The 22,549-nt window shown below is 42.4% G+C and overlaps 8 protein-coding genes across 8 annotated transcripts; 6 read left to right on the top strand and 2 right to left on the bottom strand.

Moving 5' to 3' along the window:
* Positions 1–965: 965 nt before the first annotated feature.
* On the top strand, positions 966–1,616 carry V1516DRAFT_679234 (uncharacterized protein). The gene has a single exon (XM_066922877.1). It carries the CDS (start codon positions 1,161–1,163, stop codon positions 1,608–1,610), a length of 450 nt encoding a protein of 149 aa, XP_066776440.1. The 5' UTR covers positions 966–1,160; the 3' UTR covers positions 1,611–1,616.
* A 423-nt stretch (positions 1,617–2,039) lies between these two features.
* Positions 2,040–2,855, top strand: V1516DRAFT_626822 (uncharacterized protein; the record flags this gene model as incomplete). Its single annotated transcript, XM_066919764.1, has 1 exon — positions 2,040–2,855. The coding sequence occupies one exon, from the start codon at positions 2,040–2,042 to the stop codon at positions 2,853–2,855; it is 816 nt and encodes a 271-aa protein (XP_066776441.1).
* Positions 2,856–3,131: 276 nt separating this feature from the next.
* Positions 3,132–5,779, top strand: V1516DRAFT_495459 (glycosyl transferase family 64 domain-containing protein). Its single transcript, XM_066919110.1, has 2 exons — positions 3,132–3,680; positions 3,743–5,779. Exons 1-2 carry the CDS (start codon positions 3,408–3,410, stop codon positions 5,480–5,482), a joined length of 2,013 nt encoding a protein of 670 aa, XP_066776442.1. The 5' UTR covers positions 3,132–3,407; the 3' UTR covers positions 5,483–5,779.
* On the top strand, positions 5,780–7,048 carry V1516DRAFT_495460 (uncharacterized protein). The gene is made up of 2 exons (XM_066919111.1): positions 5,780–6,267; positions 6,321–7,048. The coding sequence occupies exons 1-2, from the start codon at positions 6,076–6,078 to the stop codon at positions 6,972–6,974; spliced, it is 846 nt and encodes a 281-aa protein (XP_066776443.1). The 5' UTR covers positions 5,780–6,075; the 3' UTR covers positions 6,975–7,048.
* Positions 7,049–7,119: 71 nt separating this feature from the next.
* Positions 7,120–8,196, top strand: V1516DRAFT_641048 (uncharacterized protein). Its single transcript, XM_066920103.1, has 2 exons — positions 7,120–7,466; positions 7,522–8,196. The coding sequence occupies exons 1-2, from the start codon at positions 7,382–7,384 to the stop codon at positions 7,974–7,976; spliced, it is 540 nt and encodes a 179-aa protein (XP_066776444.1). The 5' UTR covers positions 7,120–7,381; the 3' UTR covers positions 7,977–8,196.
* On the bottom strand, positions 7,816–15,473 carry V1516DRAFT_679244 (uncharacterized protein). Its single transcript, XM_066922878.1, has 11 exons — positions 15,109–15,473; positions 14,932–15,057; positions 14,786–14,881; positions 14,583–14,734; positions 14,395–14,534; positions 14,153–14,346; positions 13,678–14,105; positions 13,449–13,629; positions 13,205–13,390; positions 13,070–13,156; positions 7,816–13,022 (listed from the first exon to the last, which is right to left on the bottom strand). The coding sequence occupies exons 1-11, from the start codon at positions 15,382–15,384 to the stop codon at positions 8,205–8,207; spliced, it is 6,684 nt and encodes a 2,227-aa protein (XP_066776445.1). The 5' UTR covers positions 15,385–15,473; the 3' UTR covers positions 7,816–8,204.
* Positions 15,474–15,616: 143 nt separating this feature from the next.
* V1516DRAFT_713328 (nuclear protein 96-domain-containing protein) lies at positions 15,617–21,627 on the top strand. Its single transcript, XM_066924308.1, has 4 exons — positions 15,617–15,909; positions 15,967–19,484; positions 19,534–20,805; positions 20,860–21,627. Exons 1-4 carry the CDS (start codon positions 15,765–15,767, stop codon positions 21,340–21,342), a joined length of 5,418 nt encoding a protein of 1,805 aa, XP_066776446.1. The 5' UTR covers positions 15,617–15,764; the 3' UTR covers positions 21,343–21,627.
* On the bottom strand, positions 21,338–22,309 carry V1516DRAFT_679254 (uncharacterized protein). The gene is made up of 4 exons (XM_066922879.1): positions 21,922–22,309; positions 21,796–21,815; positions 21,686–21,736; positions 21,338–21,631 (listed from the first exon to the last, which is right to left on the bottom strand). Exons 1-4 carry the CDS (start codon positions 22,010–22,012, stop codon positions 21,494–21,496), a joined length of 300 nt encoding a protein of 99 aa, XP_066776447.1. The 5' UTR covers positions 22,013–22,309; the 3' UTR covers positions 21,338–21,493.
* Between the last annotated feature and the right edge of the window lie 240 nt (positions 22,310–22,549).

A 22,549-nucleotide genomic window follows, 5' to 3' on the forward strand; every position in this document is an offset into this window, starting at 1 on the left:
CGACGCAGGACGAGGGCGTATAATTAGCTGCGCTGACGAGACGGGACGAGGTGATACGAGCAAAATCGAAAGCAAGATCGCAGGTACCAGAACTAAATTCAAGTGGAGATGCAAACAAATTGAAAGAATTTCGAGGTCAAAAAGTCAATACACTCTAAGAACCCGATGAATTGAATCAAAATCTGCCCAAGACACGCTGCTGGGATGACCGGCGACAGGGCGCGGTTAGGGCGCTTAGAATGGTCGATCCGATATTGAATGGAGATGATCTACCCAGATTGTAGATGGAACGAGCTATTAGAATAGAAGGTTTGATGAGAATAAAGGCGAGTAGAACAGAATGGCCAGAATTAAACACGTTTAAGTTTGCAACACATGAAATCTGAGCAACTGATCGCAATATCCTAGCGGGACGTCGTTTCCACAGCAACGGACGACCTGATTACTGGTGAGTTACAACCAGCAAATGTGTAGAATCGTGGAAGAGTCAATTGATATTTTGCGAGGCTTTCTGAATAGTCGGCTTCTTTAAAATCAAATATTTGTCTATAAATGCCAATTTTTTACAAGTAATGCTGAAATCAATAGTCTAGTCTTCTCGGCCAACGTCCATTGCAATTGCATTGTCGGTAACGTGACCGTCTCGTATGTTCATGAACAGATCGTGCGGGGAGTGATTTCAGTTGTGACAGCGACAATTGTCGAGGCCGATGGAGATAGTATTTTTTTAAGGGAATATGATTATTGATAAACGAACATTCGTAGTGACTGGAGGGTGAGTTCACGACCATCTGTGCGCAATCGCCATCAATTCGCTGATAATCCTGATCTACAGAGTTTCGGGACTTGGACTGGCAACCGTAAAAGCTTTGATCGAAAACGGAGCAAATGTGGCGATTCTGGATAGAGACTCCAATTCCGGACTCCAGATTTTAAATCGCGAGTTCGGCAAAATTGCCGATCGTGTTCGGTTTTACCAGGTAGACGTTACAGATATTACCGGCGTGAGGGACACCGTCAAGGCAGTTGATGTCTGGGCTACAGAAACGAAATATCATATCGGTGGTGCTGTTTGTGCAGCTGGTGTGGTCTGGGCAGGTAAGGTTCTGTCCAGCTCCGGCCTGATCAGAGATCCAGATGCAACAACTTTTCGTTCTGTAATGGAGATCAATGTTGTCGGATCGTATCTTGTTGCCTGTGAGGTTGCCTCTAAAATCGCCAGCAACAGAGATCTGGCGAATATCGATGTTGATGATGAACGTGGTTCAATTGTTTTGGTATCCTCAGTTGCTGGGTTCGAAGGTCAGCTTGGTCAAACCGCTTATGCCACCTCGAAGGGCGCTATCCGAGGCCTAGTTCTTCCTCTTGCTCGGGACTTAGTTCCTTGGGGAATCCGTGTTAACGCAATTGCTCCGGGTGTGTTTGAGACCGCCATGAGCCAGTATTTGAACAAGACCGCAAGAATCAAACTCGAGCAGCAACTTGAATTTCCCAAACGGTTTGGAAACGCCGGTGAATTCGCTGCGCTTGCTGTCTGTTTGATCCAGAACAAAATGATGAATGGAGAAATTGTTCGACTAGATGGAGCCACACGGTTGGGTAAGTTATGATTAAATCGTTTGTGATTGATAAATTTCACAGCTCTTGAATGGTAGTTCGGATTGCATATTCTGGTATAGGCAATGATCACGTGCGTTCCTTTAGAATAAGTACCAAAGACTAGCCAAGTAAATTTCAATTTTTAATTTTGTACACGATCTATAAAGAGAACTAGTTGAATTTATTTCACATTCTATTTGGAAATGAGTTTACGGTCGAGTTGTACCTTGTTTTCAAGGTCACTGAATAGTGGTACGTCGAAGCTGAATGTCTGTCAGCTTGTAACGAATTCATCAATTTATAATCTAAGACCTGTTAATCTTTCGGTGACATGGCGAAGAACGATTACACAATTTCCAGCGGCTGAAAAGAAGGCAACTATGGACTTATTTGGTTCTCGAAATAAGCAGTATTTTCGTACTGAATTGGCTTTTGGATCAATGCCCGTGCTGACTGGGTTATCGCGTCCGAAGCAGACATCTTTGTCGCTAAGGAGTGAATGTTTTCAACCAAAGAGAATGTACCAACATTGGTATGATAAGCGGCCGCCTTCACGAAGGTCTCGTTGGACATATAAACTGCAACGTTATTTTTACGATTTCAAATCACTGTCTTTTGCACAAGTCTGCTTCGGTTTAATTGCTGTGTTTGTAGGTGTTTACGTACTCAAAACATTTGTTCCCGGGTTTCCGAGTCTGTATTATACACGAAACAGTTCTGTTTTCAAGGCAGTGACATCGATGTTTGACCACTCTTCAATTATGCACTTGTTTTCTAACTCTCTCTATCTATATGGTCTTGCCATGATTGCGCCTTATGGTATGTCTGCTCCCGCAACTCTGGTTGTATTTATTGTTGGCGGTCTAGGAGGACTGTTTTTATCTGAACTTAGTTCTCGTCTTCGCGAAGACAGCTCAATCGCTCGACATGACGGCCTTCGCGCAAGATATGAGCATTACCGGCATGTGCAGGGGTCAAGCGCGGCCATTTGGGCGATCTCGTCTGTCGTGACTCTAATCGATCCGCGACGAGGTATTTCACTATACGGACTCATTCCTCTGCCGATATGGGCACTCACTGGAGGTTTGTTGGCGTATGATCTTATAGGCTGTGCTCGTGAGTACATCGCTTACAAGCATAATACGACTCCACCCGCGTATGTGACCGATCATACTGCTCATTTGGGTGGTGCATTAACAGGAGCAATTTGTTTTGTAGTCATGAGAAGATTTAGAAGAGGAATTGTGTATTGGTAGAAACGTTGGAAACGGCGGAAGTAGAAGTAGAAGCAGAAGTGGAAGGCTTGATCCAGGATTTTGTACATATTAGTCTTCATCAGATACACCACTCTTTTTCGGTACCTATAAAATCATTATACATATCGTTTTTAACAGATTCCATTTAAATACTTTGATGACTTATGAAAAAATCCTAAATCTCCCGTTATAGAGCCAAGTGGATTGCTCTTCTCGATTAGGTAATAACAGGCTGCCTCGCTCTGCCGCACAGTCTTATGCCGCAGCGGTCTGCCCTTTATTCGTCATTTTGCACCAAATTTTGTGTTCAATTTCGGCATTGATTCGGTTGGTTTCGAAGAACTTTGGCCCGTGAAATTTTGGGCTATATGGGTCCCTGTGACCTTCTATTTGTCAAGCTTATTGTTCCTTCTCGGAAATAATCCGGCGTGCGCGAGTGGACTTCGTGATTCGCGACGCCGTTTCCTGATCCGGGACCAAACTTTTCTTGCTCCAAGTCCAAGTGTTTCTTATTACTACACCCGTATATATACAAATAAGCACGGCAATACAATGCAGGCCGCGCCCTCATTGATTAGACGTGCTAGTCTGAAGCGCACAATCAGACCGCGCATGGTCTTTTTGATCGCCGTCAACGTCATCACAATCCTGGCCTTCTTGAATTGGCGCGATAGATATGTATCCAAGGAATCTATAATCAAGCTTATGGACGACCGCGTAAAGGCGATTTTCAGTCCAGAACGTGAGGTTTCCACAGCGCCAGAGACAACATCGAATTTTACTGGGAAAGCTGCATATGTGTCCATGGTTTGTTTGGAAAGCGATGTATGTATTTTAAATATCTCATCAGGTGCGATATACCTCGCAGAGCTAACTATTTTGAACAGTTCCTTCCTGTACGGGCATTGGTTCATTCTATTAAATTAACTGAACCTGCGAACGACATCGTCGTCGTTGTAATGCATCCAATAGAAGACTTGCAGCGCAACAATTTAACAACTCTCGGTGCCAAACTGGTCGATACAACCACCGTCAAGTTCGATATCGATATGTCTTACCTGACCGACGACGAAAAAGAAATCGAAAGTGAGTCTGAAATGGCGGAATCTGAGAAATCTGTTAATCATGAATCTCCATCGTCGGAATATGAAAGACGCCAATGTCGCGCTAATGTCATTCAAGCATGGCGGCTGTTGGAATATGACCGAATACTCTATATGAACCCTGAAATGCTTGTCTTGGAGAACATAGACGAGGTCTTTCAGGAACCTCCATTCACGGCTACGCTAGAACTTGGTGGAGTTATTGACGAATCAATCATGCTACTTGAGCCTAGCATGTCAGTTTACAAGGAGCTTAAGAGCGTTATGGTCAAAGCCCAACATTTGCCTAACGAAATCAGTTATCTCAATTATTTTTTCAAAGACATTCACCCCCTTAATCCGCTTTTTAATGTCAAAGCTTCATACGCCGAGCGCGAATACAGTCGATATTTTTTTCAGAACGCAAAAGTTTACAATTTCGAAGGAACTTTTAAGCCCTGGTCTTTTTGGTTCCAGGGACCTAAACAATGGCGTCGATATTTTAATGAGCGGATGACTTTTGCTTGGCGCCAAATGGACTACAGAGTACGTGAAAAATTAGGAATGGATGATCCAGCAACGATCGAATGGCGAAATGAAAGAGGTTCGGAAGAGATTTGCAAAAGTTATCTAACTAGCAGAGTGAGTCTTCCTGAGCGGATAATGGACCGTTATAGCGTACTTCTTGCCACGCATTCTCTGCGAAGACAGGAAACTCTACCTCTTGTAATTGAGCAGTTTCTGGCGTCGCCGAAAGTTGACAAAATTTTCATTATTTGGCACAACAAAGATCAACCGATCTCAAAAAATATTCAAGAACTGCTAGATTCTAAAAAAGATCAAGTAGTACTACTCAAGCAGGCATTTGACTCGCTCAATAATCGATTTAATCCTGTTGCTGAGGTGCGGACCGGCGCAGTTCTAATTTCTGATGACGATGTATGGGCTCCGATTGAGGATATCGAGCTTGCGTTTGAGGCATGGAGGCGACAGCCAGATTCTTTGGTGGGCTTTGCTCCTCGAGTGGACTGTTTAGATCCGACCGATGAAATGATGAAATACTGCTGGCCGAACAAATTGAATCCTCATCGGTATTCGATCATGTTGACCAAGCTAATGTTTATGGATGCTAATTTTCTTTTTCTATGGAGATGCAGTTTACCGGACTTAATTTTGAAATATGTTGACGATCTGATCAATTGCGAGGATATTGCGGTTAACTTTCTTATTTCCGGAGTCTCGAGCCAACCCCCCTTACATATAATTTCTCCAGAAGTATATGATTTTGGCCTTGAACATGGCATTTCAAGTAGTCCTAAGCATTTTGCGATCCGTACAGAATGTGTGCAGCAGATTACTGAGCTGTTTGGCCGCGACACATTAGTAAGTGCTCGCGGAAGTATGTCAAAGTATCAGAACACAGACTTTTTAAGTTCCACTTGGGTTGATTTTCTGGAAGTGCTACGGGAGAAGGAGGGTCACGTTGCAGAGTTTCGAGACACTGAAGTGATTCCTGCAGATGCGTTTGTGTCTGACGAGTGGTGAAGAGAGTAATTAGTATCTTCTGTCGATGATTGTTATCCAAATACAAACTGGAAGCTTGTGGGTCTTGTCTGATGGATGTCTGAAAAAATGACGACTTGGAATCCAGTTAAACATTTGGTACCTGGTTTTTGAGCAATTAGATTTGTACATATTTTTTACTATTCATAATGTAAGACGTCAATAAACTAGGATTTTGTCTAATTTTTACCGCATTTTCGGCCTTCCTTGTCGTTCTTTGCAAGTCGTCTCCAGGGTTGGGCGTCTTAGATGGGAGCGATTACTTGTCTCAGGCCGTATCTCAATCAATCCTATGCAGCGACTTAATTGTTCAAGGCGTACTTGGTGATCGCAATTTGTTGTCAAACGAACACGCTAGAACTCGCTTAAAAATGCTGTCGCGAATGAAAACCAAATTAGCGAGTCGGCGGGTGAATAAGGTAAATCAGTCAATCAATCTGAATTTGCGAGATCCTCGTGCTTTTTGGTGACATGGCATTGACTTCACAATGTAGAACAGAAACAGAAAACAAAAACTTATTTCCACAGTTGTCGAAACTACAGAAATACCGTCTGGACCTGCTACTGTCAAAGTTATGAAAAACGATTTCAATCAATTATCTAGTTCTGCGCTTACTCTGGATCAATCGAGTAGCGAGAACTGCCGCACTAACAGTGATCCACCAGATCTCGCAAGTTTGACATCAGACTGTCAGGAGATTCAGAACATTCAGAAAGGTATTCAAGATATAACCGATCTCAACATGAGCGATGACAGTGACATTAAGGTATTGATTTTGAATTCCATTCTACGTTCTCAAAGCGGTTCTAACAAAAGTAGGCGATTGATTCAGGAATAGACCCTATCAAGCCTGATCAGACGGACGGCCTTGATCTTCCAATTCTAGATCCAGTTGTTCCCGAAAATAGACTTCAGAATGCAAACAGTCCGGCTCCGTTGGAATTGGTGCTTGAAGAGCCGGTGTCTGAACCTCCGGAGGTTTCTAAGATCACTAATTCTCAAAACCCCCGTACTCAAACGGCTATCCAGTCGAATTCTAAAACAAGAAACGAAGAAATGCCAAAGGGGGAAGTATCAGATTCTTCAGCTCCACACAAAAAGGCGACACCCTTAAATACTGTGGCGATCATGACTGGTATTTCAGTCATCGCTTCATGTGTGTATTGTGCCGCACTACTAGAAGTTCAAATCCTCACGTCTTTCATCCACTATTATCGACAACATGTTCTTCCATCCATGCCTGCGGTGCTTACTAATTCATTATCAACCAGTGGCTCATACTTTACCGAGCTGTCTGCTCTTTTTGCAGAATGGTCGGAGCTCATCAAAGACAGGCATGAAGCAATCGCTATTGTCGCCGAATTTGTTGTCCAGCATGGCAGTCTTCTACTGGCATTGGGCTGCCTGCTCAGCTACTCTGTTCTTCTAATGATGGCAATTGCCACATACCGTGAGACCTCTTCGCTCAAATGATTTTTGTCCGTACATGATCGTTGGTATTGTCCGTAAACTTGTGTATTCTATTAATTTGTACTTAACAGTAAATTCAACTGTCTTGAGGATTGACATTTCCCTGGCCCGGTTCGCTGACGTCACGTTTGGATATCATCACGTGGTGGAAGTCGAGTCCTGATTACGTAGGAACTACTTGTCATCGGTTCGAATCGGTTACTCCTTTCTGGTTTCTAAGTAGGCTTTTACCATACATTGAGTACTCAACCTGTGGTCACGTCTTATAAAGAATTGTCACTTATTTCAAATAAACGACAGTAAAAGGGCAGCTGATTGTGTCGGCTCTCTCGTGAAAACAGGGAGTAGAGATAATTTTGTTTGAGCGGAACTTGTTGGACCTTCGACGAGCGATTACAAGTTTTGAAAGGATGGATTACTCGACTATGGCCTCATGGTTTGTTTTTTTTTGTGTGTTTATTGCAGTCGCTTTGTATGCCACTCGACGGCAATGGGGTGTGTTTCTCTGGCTGGTTTCTAGTGTTCATTGATTTAACGATATTTTATTCAGAATCCTATGCCCGATCAAACTTCCCTATTTATAATCGATTGGTTCCTATTTCATCACGACTCCGAGGACGCGCATCGGCAGGGTATCTTCCTGGTAATTCCGCGACAGGAGATCTACCGCATGCGAGTTTGCTGCCGATATCGGCCGATTCAAGTTCGCTTCGATCGACGAGATTTTCGACTAGTAGTTCCGGCCTTACAGGATCGACGACGTTCCAGGATGATCTAGAATCTGGTCTCTCCTCGGATAACTTTAGTCTATCTTCTAACATTGGTTCAGGCGATATTCGGTCAGGTCTCGAGGAAGATTCGAAACTAGAAGTCCAGAATATAATGCACGAACAGAACGTTGGTTTCGACGAGGCTAGAGCTATCTACACCACGCGAGTGCTAGAACGGAATAACATAGGCTCGGATGGCCTGCCACGAGATCCAAGAGCAGTGTTTTTTAGTTGAAGTCGCTATATAGATATGTAGAGTCGGCCAGTCCGATTCGAAATGGAGTTTATTTTTTTTTTGGTTTGGCCCTCGGAAGCCTCTCGGTTTCAAAAATGTTTGTGCATAGATAGAATTACAAAGATCGTGCAAGGAAAAGAAATATACGTTAACATAATAATTGGAATATATAACTGCCACTCAGTATGTAACTTTGATGCCTTAATATACAATATCCTTGCATTCTTCCTACACTTGCGCATTTGGCAGGACGATTCCGCTGATCATGTTGTTAACCATCTGTAGTCCATAGTACTGCCCGACTTTCGTATAGATTTGCAACTTCTGAATTAATTCTTTTTTCGAAATTGAAAGTTCCCATTCTCCAGAACAAGGGCAATGTTCAGATAAATAATCAGACTTCATCTGCCGGCATTTCCCGCATCGAATGTCCTGCAACTGAAAAGAAATAAGCATTGCTTGAAGGTTACCTAGCATTTGCTCTTCAATCTCAAGTTGATCAATTTCATGTTCGCAATGTTTACATCGCCAAGGCTTGCTTTTCGCTCCCCCAGACGTCTCGGGGATCAGTGATTCATCGCGACAGAAGTCAAGTTCACTTTCAAGTGAACAGGTAGAGCATACAAAAGCTAATCCAAGGGATGCACTCGGATTTTTAAACAAGCCATCGTCACTAAACTCCTTGATCTCGAAAATCGAAAGCAAATCCCGACGCACTAGTCGAACTTCAAGCGTCATTCCACGAGCGAGACTAAACACTGCTGTGAGTGACTTCACAAGCTCGAGTGTAGGATTGATCAGATTCAATTGTGACCCAGGTTGTACAGGAAACTCGAATTCTGCCGCTGCAAGTTCATTCGTGTATGAATCTGATTGTCGTCGACATAGTTGCACAATACGCTTATGTAATGACTGCTTCATACTCTTAACCGTTCCTTTACCGAAGTATTCTTCATCCGTCTGTTTGGCTCGCAATTGTGTCGCTCTTGGTGTTGAAGACGGTGTAGGCATCCCAGTCACTGCCTTGGCTGTATGAAGTCTTCTCAAAAAATCTTCAACCCACGTCGAAAACTCTCGCTGGAGAATCTCAGGGAGAAACGATCTTATATGCCAGTTCATTGCCAGCGAAAACATTTGATCTTTCTCGTCGATTACTTCTGTACAGCTGAAACCTCCATAATTTACATCGTCCATCCATAACAGATAATCCCAGTACTTTGTAATCTTCATCTCAATAAAATTAAATAATGGCTTTGCTCGAATCCCCTTCACTATATATTGCGCATATGCATATGCGTTTGCAACTACTGCCTTACTGGTCTCAATCACTAGCTTGTCCTGTCGAGCATAAATGATCCGTGATCCAACTCGTCGGAATTCAGCCAATAATTGTAAAAATGCTTTTCGCGACAAATTCCGCACATGATATTGCAAAATTGGATCGTACAAATACGAGTCTCCAGATGAAACCCACTGCACGAACGAGTTCACCATCAGATCTGCATTCGCGTTCTGTGCCATGGCTTCTTCCCACCATTGCTTCACCAAATCCTGTAATACAGAAATTGCAGCAGCAGATGATGCGTTTTCTGTAAATGAAAAGGATCCTGATGCGTCACCGCTTGTCGTAAATGAGCCTTCGGTTTCGTTGATCAGAGCTGAAGTCAAAACTGTGTTGATGGTCAGATTTTGAACTGATATCTCGACGCAGACATTGTCGTAAGAGCTCGGACTATTTATTATCGGCATATCCAAATTTTCAGTCAATAATAAGGGTCTATCCTTCTCTGCACCTCCAACATCTGCTACAGGTGTGGGCGACCACCATAAGATGACATTCGCTTCCTGCAATTTTCGTGCATATTGAACATCTATCACTAGCCTCATATCATCTGAACGCAGATTGCAAATTGGAATATTCGAATACCGCGCCGTGTTCAAGAGCTTTTTAATTCGTGTCCCAAGCCTCAAATATTGTAAAACCGTCCGTCGAGCTAACGGAAGCTGCCATCCAAGCACAGGAAAAGAGTTTTCAGCGCCAGATGTAGTAAATTCTAGAATTGGAAGATCGCGTACAACGGCAAAATCTTTTTCGATAGATTGAGGACGGCAGCTAATTACTGCAAGAATCACTTGACCTTCAGCTGACGACGTACGCTTGGTAATACTGGAAGAAACCGCTCGTTTCACTTTCCTGAGAGATGATTCGTGAGTAACGTGAAACTCGAGTTTGCTCGGAATTTCAAACAGATTTCCTTCTAGCTGTCCGCTGTTAAGCATATTCTGGTATTCGGTCTCATATATGGGATCCATTCTAGGTAACTGTTGTTGCTGCTTGGCATTTGATTCAAATATATAAATTTCGGCTATGTTATCAGCTGTGGAAAAAATTGCATAGGCATGTCTATCTCCGCTAATACTATGATATATGACGACATATTTCATGTTGCTGCCTTTCAAGTAATTTGACCCACCATCACACTTAATCAGAGATGACATATCGAATCCAGATTCAAGTCCTCGTCCAAGAATTCCGGGCTGAGTCATATCTAATTGACAGGAGTGACCTAAATCTAATATCGTCCGAGAAACCAAATCGACATTGCTCTCGTAAACGGCCAAAATTCCAGGATGATTGAACATGCTAGCTACCTTCGATTGCTCCTGTTGGTATGCTTCTTCAGACATGGTCAATCTGAACAGATTGTTGGAATGGTTGCCGTTAGGGAGTATGTGACTGACTTTTTCGACAATCATATCTGGAATTTCAAGACTTGGAATATCATGGTCCTTAAAATCAACATATATCTTTCTCTTGGTTCTGATTTTCACAACTTGATTTCTATCAGCAATTCGCAACCACACTCTCAGTTCACCAGGAATATCCGAATTTGAAATACGAAGTATATGCCACTGTCGATTATATGTAGTCTCAACATGACTTTTGAAAAATTGAGAGTCATTAGAAATTGAAGATCGTACATTCGCTTTCCCAAACAAATGATGTCTGCGTTGTAATGCCTGTTGTTGTATTTTCCATTTTTGCTTTTCATATCTGAGCCATCCTCGATAGTCCTTGCTCACATCCGGCATCTCAGCAGGAAGAGAAGCAAACATATCTTCAATATTTTCGGTCAAGCTTTCAGCCTGTTGACGCCGTCGCTTCATTGCAACTTTTGCTAGTGTCCCTCTAGCTAGAGATGGCTTACTCTTAAACCCAATATCTTCGATATCATCCAATTGAGTTTGATTAAGTCGATTGGTCACATCTGCCATAGGTTTAAACGCAGTCTTAAACGAGTCAATCGATGATTGTGCTCCACTTTCTAACCGCGCAAGCCGTCGATGCAGCCAGTCAGGATGTCGAACTCGTGGTACAGGATTCGGAACATGTTGCAGCGCTGCGGGAATAGTTATAATTTTCTGAATAACTGAGCCAAGTCGTTCCCGATAATAGTCCCAGTCAATGATACCTCGAGGATCAAAATCTGTCAATGAAGTATCTTTAAGCCATCGACGCAAAAAATGGCTTTTCACAGACTCTTCTGCAGAAAATATAGCAACTGGAATTGCTCGTTCAGTGACAGGAGCGGATCTAGGATGCTCAGAAATAATGTACTTGCATGCTAAACCTTTATCTTTGACCATCTGGTCGCCGAGAAATTCCGCAAGTCTGCGAGCAGTTGAGATGGAAGCTGATTTCTGACGACCGTACTCCTCTAAGGCACGCGACATACTCCGGTTTTCGCAAATCAGTTCAATCAGTTCGTCATCAGCCAGCATCATACCTTTAGAGTCTAAAACATCCAACCAACGATTGGATACTTTTGCTACTTGGGCATAGCATTCTTCCAACGTTTGACCTTCAAGAAACACTTTGAAAATCTGACTCTGAAAAATCTTGATAAGACGGAGCTCGCCACGTCGCTTTACTTCAAATCCCTTCAATTCAGCAAGTGATCCGTCATTGTTGAACACTGCATATCTCTTTTTTAAATTTTTGTCTTCTTCTTTAGAAGCTGGCAGAATCATGGCGCGATAGGGACCGTCTACTTCAAAAAAAATCGAATTCTCACTGTGAACGTTATACTTCATCAACATAGGATTCTCAAGTGTCTGATATTGATGATTTGTAAAACGGTCATGAACAAGATGATTCAACATGACGCAAGGATAAGATAAAGACAACTTTTTCCCATCCTTTAGCTTGAGAGAAAAATTCTCCGGAAAACTCTTAGGCAAAATACACCAAATACCGTCAGTATCCAATTCTAGTGGACGACCAATATTTTCGACTAATTCCCGAGCCATTTGGATAATAGTCGCCCCTGTCAAGCAAGTGACACCAGCCATTTCCATAGAATACCAGCGAGATCCTTTCCTCATTACATAACCATAAAATGAATTGAGAATGACTTTATGAGCAAGTTGCATGGAGTCGTATAGAATAATCATTTTCTGAGCTTCTTCTCGGCTTGCGGTGTCGCCTTTCACTATTTGCTCCAAATTGCGTTTCCACAGTTTCTGCTTGTTTTTGAAGTCATATCGACGATCACGGAATGCTCGCACTGTATCGGCATAAAATGGATTTTCTCGCTGACAGATTATTGCTTCCTTCTCAATCAGTTTAGTCTCCTTGAGTCGATGATACACCTTTTTTGAATATTCGGATATGCGCTTTTTGATTAGAGCATTTTGTTCCACCATAGGCAAATCATCGAAACTTTTGGCAGGCTGATTCACCACCTTTGAAGGGAAGGACTCATTCTGTAACTGTCGCTTAATCATGTTGTATTCATCTTTCTTTGCAGGAAAGTATTCACCTCGCCACATCCAAGGTAATCTGCGATCGCAAGATTTTCCTGGTCGATTGAAATCGCAGGTAGCACAATCAGCTTCAGATATCATAGAATCGGGCTGAAGACGATTGGTGATCATGATATTTGGATACATTGACGAAACATCAAGGTGATAAATCAAAGGGCATTCACTTCGACGAGGGTTCTCTTTGATATCACTTAGCTGCTTATAAATTTGTGTATAGACCTTGATACAGTTAATTCTGACTCAGAAGGGTTATTTAGAGTGCCTACCTCGTCATAGTTTACTACATCCTCAACGCATTTTTTAGACTCAACCTCAATGAAAAATTTCAAAGCCCTGCTGAGCTCTGATAATAACTAAGTCAAGGTAAGTAGCTATAATGTTTCTGCACAGCAAATACTCACTCTGTCAACGGTCTTCTCGTCGACGCGGAAGTCTGCAGGAATATCACTTCGGAAGACTCCAGCCTCCAAACTTTCAACATGACCGCCTACATATGTTTCACTTTCTACTAGATGGCCATCATGAAATCGCTCTTCAGCCTCCTTATGTTTGTTGGGCAGTACAATTTCCCCACGGTATGCTTCGACCTAGAAATAGAGTTAATGAAAGTGTTTTCCAATTTCAGAACTCATAAGTAGTACAAACCATGAGTAGCATCTCGCACAACGTTCCTGTTCCCTTCCTAAGCACTTCATCTGGATTTAGAGGGAGAATATTGCAAAGCGAAAAGATGAATGGGTGAACATATTTCATATATAGATAGTAAGTCGCAACAGCATCTGAAACTGAGTACTCAGATAGTGTTTGAGGACGTTCCACAGCGTATCTGGCAAGTTTAGCTTTAAACTCTTTAATGATTCTTTCGTGGTCTTACCTAGTCATCAGTTCTGGATCTAGCTCAATAGGATCATATCCCATTTTTGCAGTTGTAACAGCTTTCAAACCCTGGCTCCCCTGGGGAAGATAACTATCGCGTTTTACCCATCGAAAGGCATCCATATGACAGCAGTAGGAAGATTTGTATTCCTCTTCGCTATCTTTTTGAAATCCAATTTCACGATACATGTCTATACCGTGGACTCTCGCACGTCCTTCAACAAAAGGCCAATCGAAAAAGTCACCATTGTAGGTAACAATAACAGTGGGCTTAGCTCCTTGCACATGTTCAAAGAACCGCTCAATTAGAGCTTTTTCATCCTTCTCATTAAATATAGTAAATATCCCTTCTAGCTCAGGCTTGGGCGTATATTCAAAATCCTCTATGTCTTGTGACACTATCTCTCTATTCGTTATCAAGAAGCCCTAAAAGGATCAGCAGAAATCTAATTAGCGTCGATATGTGTAGTTACATTTCCATCGATCATATAAGAAATCATCATAATTTGATCAATCTGAACATCTGGGAATTTAAGTGGAAGTTTCGTCGTTTCTATGTCAAATGCAAGAATCACAGGATCAGGTCGAGTTAAACGTTCTGGCATCTCCGTAATTAGAATGTCGCCATGCACTGCCTCAACTGTATACCACTTTCCGATTCGAATATCTTGCGAATTTAGTATCAGAGCTTGAAAAAATTTTAAAGATATCATACCTGCATCAATAGCTACTCGCACATGGTACGGAACATCATATTCTCTGATATCAGATATGTAGTCTGTTACGTCTACATCTCTTGAAATCCTTTGGTTGAGTGAAAGCTCTGTAAAATCATTGTCATATTCAATGTCTCCGCTAGAAATGGAGTCAGTTCTGCGTATACGTCAATCGATTCCTACATACGCGAGAGTGTCTGCATAGACGTCCATAGCATCCAACAATTTGCGATTCTTCTCAACCAGAGGCAAAAGTTCACGACGAACCGCAAGTAAGTTGCTGACGTTGGTAAAGAGTAGTTTTATAAACACGCTTCGATTGCCAACTAAATGATTTGGCTAAAGGCTAGTCAGCCAGATAGTAGCAAACAATTTCATCACCACTCGCACCATTGAAAGATCATCTTTGACAATCTGAACAGTCTTTTTGATCAGACCTTCATATTTTCGACGCAAATACTCTTCGACGTCAGCCTCTTTACCAGCCTAGAAATTTTTAGCTTCGGCAACTAACAAGAAGAAACAAGTGGATTTACCCGACAGCCGATTAGAAAGTAGGGATCAAACTTCATGCTGACTTTAAAATTATCACCATTTTCATCCAAAAAGTAATAGTTGACGGCCGCCAAAGCATTATCGCCTTCTGCCTCATCGATCACGGTCTACGAGAGTCAGATACTCCGAGAGCGAGCCAACGAAAACGTAAGGCTTACACTGTGCATATTGATTAACCAACCTATTCGAGAAGGGCCAACATCATATGTATCAAATCCCATCTTAACGTCGATTTCCTGCTCTATACTTGACAAAGTGCTTCTATCTTTTGTAGAAAGAGCATCTACGGAAGGATTCCATCCTGCAGTGTCGAAATGCTTGCGAGAATTGCCTACTCCGCGCTGTACCGTGGTCGAGCGAGTTGAACTCTGCCTAATATTTTGCGAGCGATCCGCCGACATAGAAGTCCCGGGCCGTTTCCAGATTGATTTCATAATTTCAACATGTGATAGAACAGAGGTGATATAAGTTAGCAGAACTAAAGAGATCCAAAGTAGGATTTATCATACATCAAAATTCACAGATCCGAGTGACTTTGTCGACGCGATTGGGAGAACGCGTCTAGCGCCAGCAAGCGCGTTGAAATACCTCCCATAACATACCGCATTTATGCACTTAAGTCTGAAGTGTTTGCGTTGACATAAACGCGAAAACATTATGCATTTAATGTAGTCTATATTCTGCGCTCTTGCCAAATGGCTAGTCGAATATTTTCGATCACGTTCAATCTTTTCTAGTTTGGTCGGTTACTTTTGTTCTTCGTGAGTTTTCTGTCAATTATCTGCTGATAGACTCAGTTGGTGTTTAATTGGCGATGTTTGGACAGAACTCGGGGTCGGGATCCGCGTTCGGCGGGTTTAACAACTCTAACAACAATAATCAATCATCGCTCTTTGGGGGAAATAGTAACAATTCAACTAGCCCTTTTGGTGCTACTAGCAATAATTCTACTGCTTCTGGTATGTTTCTTTGACTTTGAAGCAAGTTCTAGAGATGGTGTCCTGACATATTACAAGGATTTGGGCAGACGTCGAACACGTTTGGATCAGCAAGCAGCGGCGGGACTGGTCTCTTTGGTCAAACCAGTAATAATCAGCAATCTCCTGGTTTCGGTGGATTTGGCAATGCCAGCCGACCTGCTTTTGGGAATACAACTGGTGGTTTTGGCTCCTCAAGTACTACAACTGGCTCGGGCCTGTTCGGTCAATCAACTTCCAATAATTCATCGCCGTTTGGAGGTGGTGGCACTTTCGGTACTACGAACAACACAACTTCGACTAGTCCCTTCGGTCAGGCTAATTCTGCTAACACTTCAGGTGGTTTATTTGGCTCAACTGCCAACAAGCCGGCGACCACTGGTTTTGGCGGCTTTGGATCTACCCCAGCTAATAATGCAGCTGCTAATACTGGCTTTGGATTTGGCTCTTCATCTACTCCCGCCACTAATCAGGGTACTATAGTTCCTTTTGATCCTTTTAAGGAAAAGGATCCCACAAGTAATGGAACTAATGTTTTTCAAAGCATTAGTTGCATGCCTGTATATCAAAAGTTTTCCTTCGAGGAGCTAAGGGAACAGGATTATGCTCAAGGGAGACGATTTGGAAACAATTCTGGTTCCACCGCGTTTGGAAAACCTACAGGCTTTGGAACAGGTTCATTCGGACAGTCTAGTACATTTGGTCAGCAATCCAACACAGCTACTAATGGTGGTCTTTTTGGTTCTGCTGCCAATGGGTCGTCGACATTTGGAGCAGCTAATTCTGGATTCGGATCCAATAATGCTAATACGGCTAGTGGCGGTTTGTTTGGTCAGAAGCCTGCCACAGGAGGTCTCTTTGGATCTACTCCAAATTCTAATAGTGGTGGTTTATTTGGAAATGCAGGATCGTCTAATAATGCTTTCGGTTCCACTGCAACTCCTGCTTTTGGCCAGGCGAATACTAACAGTACATTTGGCTCGAATAGTACTTTTGGCGCTCAAAATAACACTCAAAGCAAGCCTGCCTTTGGAGCTCCAACGTCGGGTTTTGGAGGATTTGGCTCAGCCGCCAATAATACCAGCTCCACATCTGCCTTTGGAACTACGGCGACTCCTACTTTTGGATCTACAGGTTCAAATTCAACTGGTGGTTTATTCGGGGCGAATAGTAGCGCAACTCCTTCCTTTGGCCAGCCTACTGGGACTTCTCCAAATTCTTTTGGTGGATTCGGGTCTACGACTTCGTCTCAGCCTGGCCAGACTTCAGCATTTAGCTTTGGTGCGAATAATAATAACAATCAAGCCAAACCGACGTTTGGCTCTGGATTTGGTTCAACTTCCGCTGCTAGCACTCTCCCGGCGTTTGGTCAGCAGAGTCAGCAAAAGCCAGCTTTCGGTTTTGGACAACCTGCAACTCAACAACCTGCTACCAATACATTTGGTTCGGGAACTGGTTTGTTTGGCAATCCAGCCTCCAATACTGTATCAAATCAAAGCGGTTCCTTATTTGGAACCGCCTCGACTCAAAATTCTGGTGGAGGGCTATTCGCTTCCACTCCTAATCAACAGAATAGTACAACCAGTACTGGTCTATTTGGTGCTAAACCGCAGACTGGTCTTTTTGGTGCCAATCAGAATCAAGCTCCTGGCTCATTATTCGGTAATACCTCTGCAACTTCTGGTCCATTGGGCAGTCAGCAACCAGGATCTATGTTCAGCAGTCAGCCGCAAGCGAATAATAGCTCTCTGTTTGGTTCTTCTATTTCTGGAGGGATTGGTGGAAATCCCACACCTTTACAAGTTAATGGTGCTCAAAATCCATATGGGTCTAATCCATTTTTCAATGCACAGGGATATAATGGTGCTACTCCTGGTCCGATCGCAACACCCATTTCATCCACGGCACAGAAGAAGAAGCCAGCTTTATTGCCTACTTTTAAGCTTTCTCCTAAGCCTCCTTCAACTCCTAGGGCAAGAGCTACTCCCGCTCGATCTCTGTCTGTGTCTGTCGGTTCCACAGGATCTTCACCAAATCTAGCAAAGAGTTTACTGTTTGATGGCTTGGCTGACAAAGCAATTCTTTCTGCTGATACTTTTAGTCCACGTAATGATATTAGACGATTGGTTATTGATCGTCGAGTCACTGAAGCTGAGCTTCTTTCTGGTGGCAGTGATTTGGGAAAGTTTAAGGACTCATCTATGGGCGAGAAGGAGTCTACAAAGTCAGTGCAGCTTCCAGTTCTATCTAATTTACCAGTCTCTGCTCTTGAGAGTCAAGATTCCAAAGCAGCTGCCGAGTCTGTTACGCAGACAGTACGTATAGCTACACCCGATCCGACTTCTCAGCCTCAGACAAAGACCAGTACAGTTCCCAGCGTTATTGAATCTGAGAAAGTTGACGACAATGATGGATATTGGAGCTCTCCTGGTTATAGAGTATTGGCAAAAATGAGTCTGAAAGATCTATCTCGAATTGAAAATTTTAAAGTTGGACGTAAAGGATATGGCGAAGTCACTTTCGACGGTTTTGTGGATCTCTCCGAATTTGCACATCCTGAACAAATTCCAGGACAATATGTTTTATTTGGCAAGAAAACATGTACAGTTTATCCCGATGATTCTACTAAACCTTCGGTTGGTAAAGGACTGAACGTTCCTGGAACTATAACTCTTGAGAAGTGTTTTCCGATTTCTCGAGATACGAAATTACCGATCATTGAAGTTGATCATCCGCAGATTCCTATCCATATTGAGCGACTCAAAAGTATACCAGGTACGAAGTTCATTACTTATATTGCGGAATCTGGAACTTGGGTGTTTCACGTTGACCATTTCAGCGTCTGGGGCCTACTGGACGATGATGATGATGAACCCAATCATAATGGGACTGCTAATTTAGATTATGCTCCTGTCAAATATCCTGAAGTTCCATTATTTTCCGCGCAGCCGACCGTTTCCGAAATTTTTGATTACTCCCCGATGAAAATTGATGTACAAAAAGTTTCGGATCCACAAGCTCACGAAACACCTGATGTATCTAACGTCTCTATGATGACGGGTTACGAAAGTTCTCCCAGTCCATCCCTTCCTGGTGGGTGGTCAGTGCAAGAGACACCTCTTAGCAAAGTATTACTTAATCAGAAAAGTTTAGACATCGCTAAATCTACAGCGACTTATTCTGCTCCTGAATATGCTGAGGAGGAACCTGTGTCTGATGAAGAAAAGGGATATTTGGACACTGATGACGAGCTCAATGCACAAATGAATCGGCCGAGTCGTAACGTCAGTTTTGAATATGAAACTGATGATGGAAATGTTTCCGATGGCTTAATTGATGATGCAGATCTTATTCCATTCAAGTTCAAATTTGAGACCGGCTCTGATTGGCTTGATCAGTTACGATTTTCCAGTCATAATCAAAGTATTTGGAGTTCTAAAGACATTTCTCGAGGCTCTGCTTTGGATTCTAACCCTGTCTCATTTCCATCAAGCACTGATTCCTTTCGATTTACCTTTGCGGACTTGGACAAGACGTTGTTTGGAGGTCTTCATGAGGTAAGTGTTGCCGAACTTATTTCCAATGCAAGTCTAACAATTTTTAAAGCGCAGCCACGCTGGAGTTATTTCGCCAAGGCTAGAAAACAACGCGCCTATTCTTCAAGATGAAGATAATTCTGCTAATTCAGATCCTCTGTTGGGTCTGCGGCTTTTAGATCTTAATCTTTCTCATTCTGAGATTGCACTTCGTGAAGAAGGATTACCATTTGTCTCACCTAGTAAGGATCTTACTTTCAAAGATTTACACTCCGCTTATTCCAAAGAAGATTCTGAAATGATTTCTTCAATCTGGAAATTGGGTGAAATTTTATTTGATAACGTGCTCGTTGAGCCGGGATTTGTGAATCCTGCAGCAGATATAAGTCTAGCGACTCAACTTATTCGAAAGTCAAACCTTTCAATTTTTTTAGAAAAGCTTGTTTCTGCCAGTATCTTGGATGACCTACAAAAGAGGTCTGAGAATGAATCTATTTTCATTTTTCTATCCGGTCATCAAATCGAGCAAGCCTGTATCGAAGCTGTTAGTAGTAATAACCTTCATTTAGCAACATTGCTACCCCTCATTGGTGGAGACGAAGAGTTTCGTCGTGATATCAGAAGTCAGATTCAAGACTGGACTGAAAAGAAGACGTTATCTCAGATTCCTCTCTCTATTAGAAAGGTTTATGAGCTCATGTCAGGCAATACGGCTATATCTGCAGGTGTGTCTGGGTCATTCAATGAAGATGTTGTAGCTGATATCTGTATTTCTGAGGGACTTGACTGGAAACGAGCTTTTGGGCTTTTCTTATGGTATTCTGTCTTTGAAGAAGATGGTCTTGACAGGGCAGTCTTGTCATACGCTGATGCCGCGAAATCAATTCAAGGTATCCCTCGGCCTCTCAGCGATGATATAGAGGTTGAACGCGTATCGCAAATTTTATTTGGGCTGCTTATGCTGTTCTCGGATGGGAACTTTACAATTCAAGAAGCGGTTGCTACTTCTGAAGCGAACAGACAAAATATTGATTACTCACTGTCTTGGGAGCTCTATATAGTTCTTTGTCGTGTGAAGCAAGTTCGAAATGGATTTAGCGATAATTCTATCATCGCATTTGGCGATCGTCTATGTACTGATTTTGCGAAACAGCTGGAAGGTTGTGGTTACTGGAAGGAAGCTTCATTCGTTCTATTGCATGTTAGTGATTTTGCGATTTGTAAACGAGGAATACAGGACCTTCTGAATCGGCATGTGGATGAAATGATAGAGGATTCTTTAGCCGAAAAGTACATTTCTTCCGTTTTGCATATGCCAAAAAAAATGATTTTGACGGCTAAGGTAAGATGATTCGGGTTGCTAAAGGAAACGAAATCAATTTAACTGTGATTGTAGGCATTGCATGCACGAACTAATCAGAAGTATCTGGATGAGGTACGCTATTTGCTGGAGGCAGATGAATGGATTGATGCCCATTCAGTGGTGATCAACATCGTAGGTCCTAAAGCAGTTATTTCTGAGGAATATGATGAGCTTCTAGAGCTAATCTCTCGGTTTGAAGATGTGACACATATTTCGAACTGGAAGCTTGGAGGGCAGATTTATTTGGATTTTGCACTGGTCATGAAGGCTCGAGAACGAGCTGGAGAGATGGACATTCTAGAGTTTGATGATCCGGAAGTTTCGGTTGCAGCAGAGGAAGAAATCAAAATGTGGTGGCCAAAGCATATTCGAGGACTTCCTGTTCAGGGAGTAGGATTTCAGGATTCGTTTGAGCGACTTGTGAATTCGCTTGGATTGATTGATTCCAAGTCGCTGGAATTTACGAGTATGGTTGCAATTCAAGAAATAGCTAAGGTTGTAGGAGTGGATGTTTAGGGAAGCAACAATCGCATGATAGTAGATAAAGATATTAAGTTAAAAAAATTATGAATTTAAGAAGATGCAATGAAGATATTTTCTCAGAGGATATATAGTAGTATATTTACAAGAAAGGAGTTTGCAGATAATCGTCAGATGAGATATCAGATCATCTTTTGGTGGTAGTATCTGCAGCGCCGGTTTGAGTCTCTTCTAGCTCTTCCTTTGTTCGTCCTCCGACTTCAAACGGTGCATCCTCTCTGGATTTGTCAAGCATGTTCTTAATTCCTCGTTTGGTAAGAGCTGCCTAATATAATATATTAGAAATGGAAACATAAGAATGAAGAAAAGTCCAGCATACTCCTAGGCAAGTCTTGTACTCTTCCCATAGATCTTCGCATTCGTTCTGGAGCTGCAGAGAAGGTTAATCGGATTGATATTGAGATGATGACATAACAACCATGTTCATACTCCTTTGCCTTTCAAGAATTCTAAATAAATGTTAGCAGTAGCTCCATACTCAAATCGCAGTTATCTTCTTTCAGGCAGCTTGCTATTTAGAAAACGCTTATATATAAAAATTCTATGTCCACCTACTTTCACTATACCATTCGTTGAAGCACTCGTCGTACTTGGTTTTAGCATTGTTACATTCAGGCGCAAAGCTTGACGACATTAGATTTCCCATGAACACGAGCAAAAATTATAATCAGACAGGGTTGTGCAGGATAACACTTGGCAGTGAAGCGATGTAAATGTTGAAGGAATATTGAGCAAAAATTGGAAATGGAAGAAGCAGAACAAGTAAAAGTGTTACAATCGAGTGTTTCTTTTGAATGTCCCAATCCAAAATTTCAACGAATTCAGCTTAAATGATCACCGTCTCGATAATATCGCAGTTGGAACTGCCACGAAATGTCAATATCCTTCGTAACCAGAGAAAAAATCTTATAGGAGCTATTACTGGCTAAAAAGCCGAATTAATTTTCTCTTCGATGTGTATCTAGTTTAGGAATCCAGCGTTTGGATCAGACAATTCACAGATACCAAGGGTATTGTGCGTGCACACTAGATCAGCATAATTCCACCGGTAAGCGTGGGATGCAAAAATATACCTCGCCACGATCCTTAGAAGAACAACCAGGAAAAGGCATGGCTGTGGAATGTACGTGCGTGCGATACATTTGAGTAGATCGCGTCATATTTTGACTCGTAATTTGTGCCA

This window comes from Lipomyces oligophaga (assembly GCF_038497815.1).
Source record: "Lipomyces oligophaga strain CBS 7107 unplaced genomic scaffold V1516scaffold_6, whole genome shotgun sequence".
Classification (NCBI taxonomy): domain Eukaryota; kingdom Fungi; phylum Ascomycota; class Lipomycetes; order Lipomycetales; family Lipomycetaceae; genus Lipomyces; species [Lipomyces] oligophaga.

Excerpts from the sequence above, each read along its gene's own strand:
- V1516DRAFT_679234 (XM_066922877.1), top strand. The coding sequence starts at position 1,161 with ATGGAGATCAATGTTGTCGGATCGTATCTTGTTGCCTGTGAGGTTGCC.
- V1516DRAFT_495459 (XM_066919110.1), top strand. The coding sequence starts at position 3,408 with ATGCAGGCCGCGCCCTCATTGATTAGACGTGCTAGTCTGAAGCGCACA. Across the intron at positions 3,681-3,742 it reads TGGTTTGTTTGGAAAGCGAT|TTCCTTCCTGTACGGGCATT; the intron begins GTATGTATTTTA and ends TATTTTGAACAG.
- V1516DRAFT_495460 (XM_066919111.1), top strand. The coding sequence starts at position 6,076 with ATGAAAAACGATTTCAATCAATTATCTAGTTCTGCGCTTACTCTGGAT. Across the intron at positions 6,268-6,320 it reads GCGATGACAGTGACATTAAG|GCGATTGATTCAGGAATAGA; the intron begins GTATTGATTTTG and ends TAACAAAAGTAG.
- V1516DRAFT_641048 (XM_066920103.1), top strand. The coding sequence starts at position 7,382 with ATGGATTACTCGACTATGGCCTCATGGTTTGTTTTTTTTTGTGTGTTT. Across the intron at positions 7,467-7,521 it reads TGCCACTCGACGGCAATGGG|AATCCTATGCCCGATCAAAC; the intron begins GTGTGTTTCTCT and ends TATTTTATTCAG.
- V1516DRAFT_679244 (XM_066922878.1), bottom strand. The coding sequence starts at position 15,384 with ATGAAATCAATCTGGAAACGGCCCGGGACTTCTATGTCGGCGGATCGC. Across the intron at positions 14,106-14,152 it reads CTTATATGATCGATGGAAAT|GGCTTCTTGATAACGAATAG; the intron begins GTAACTACACAT and ends TGATCCTTTTAG. Across the intron at positions 13,023-13,069 it reads ATGTAGTAAACTATGACGAG|GTCTATACACAAATTTATAA; the intron begins GTAGGCACTCTA and ends AACTGTATCAAG.
- V1516DRAFT_713328 (XM_066924308.1), top strand. The coding sequence starts at position 15,765 with ATGTTTGGACAGAACTCGGGGTCGGGATCCGCGTTCGGCGGGTTTAAC. Across the intron at positions 19,485-19,533 it reads TGTTTGGAGGTCTTCATGAG|CGCAGCCACGCTGGAGTTAT; the intron begins GTAAGTGTTGCC and ends CAATTTTTAAAG. Across the intron at positions 20,806-20,859 it reads AAATGATTTTGACGGCTAAG|GCATTGCATGCACGAACTAA; the intron begins GTAAGATGATTC and ends CTGTGATTGTAG.
- V1516DRAFT_679254 (XM_066922879.1), bottom strand. The coding sequence starts at position 22,012 with ATGGGAAATCTAATGTCGTCAAGCTTTGCGCCTGAATGTAACAATGCT. Across the intron at positions 21,737-21,795 it reads AATTCTTGAAAGGCAAAGGA|CTCCAGAACGAATGCGAAGA; the intron begins GTATGAACATGG and ends CCTTCTCTGCAG. Across the intron at positions 21,632-21,685 it reads AGTACAAGACTTGCCTAGGA|GCAGCTCTTACCAAACGAGG; the intron begins GTATGCTGGACT and ends ATATTATATTAG.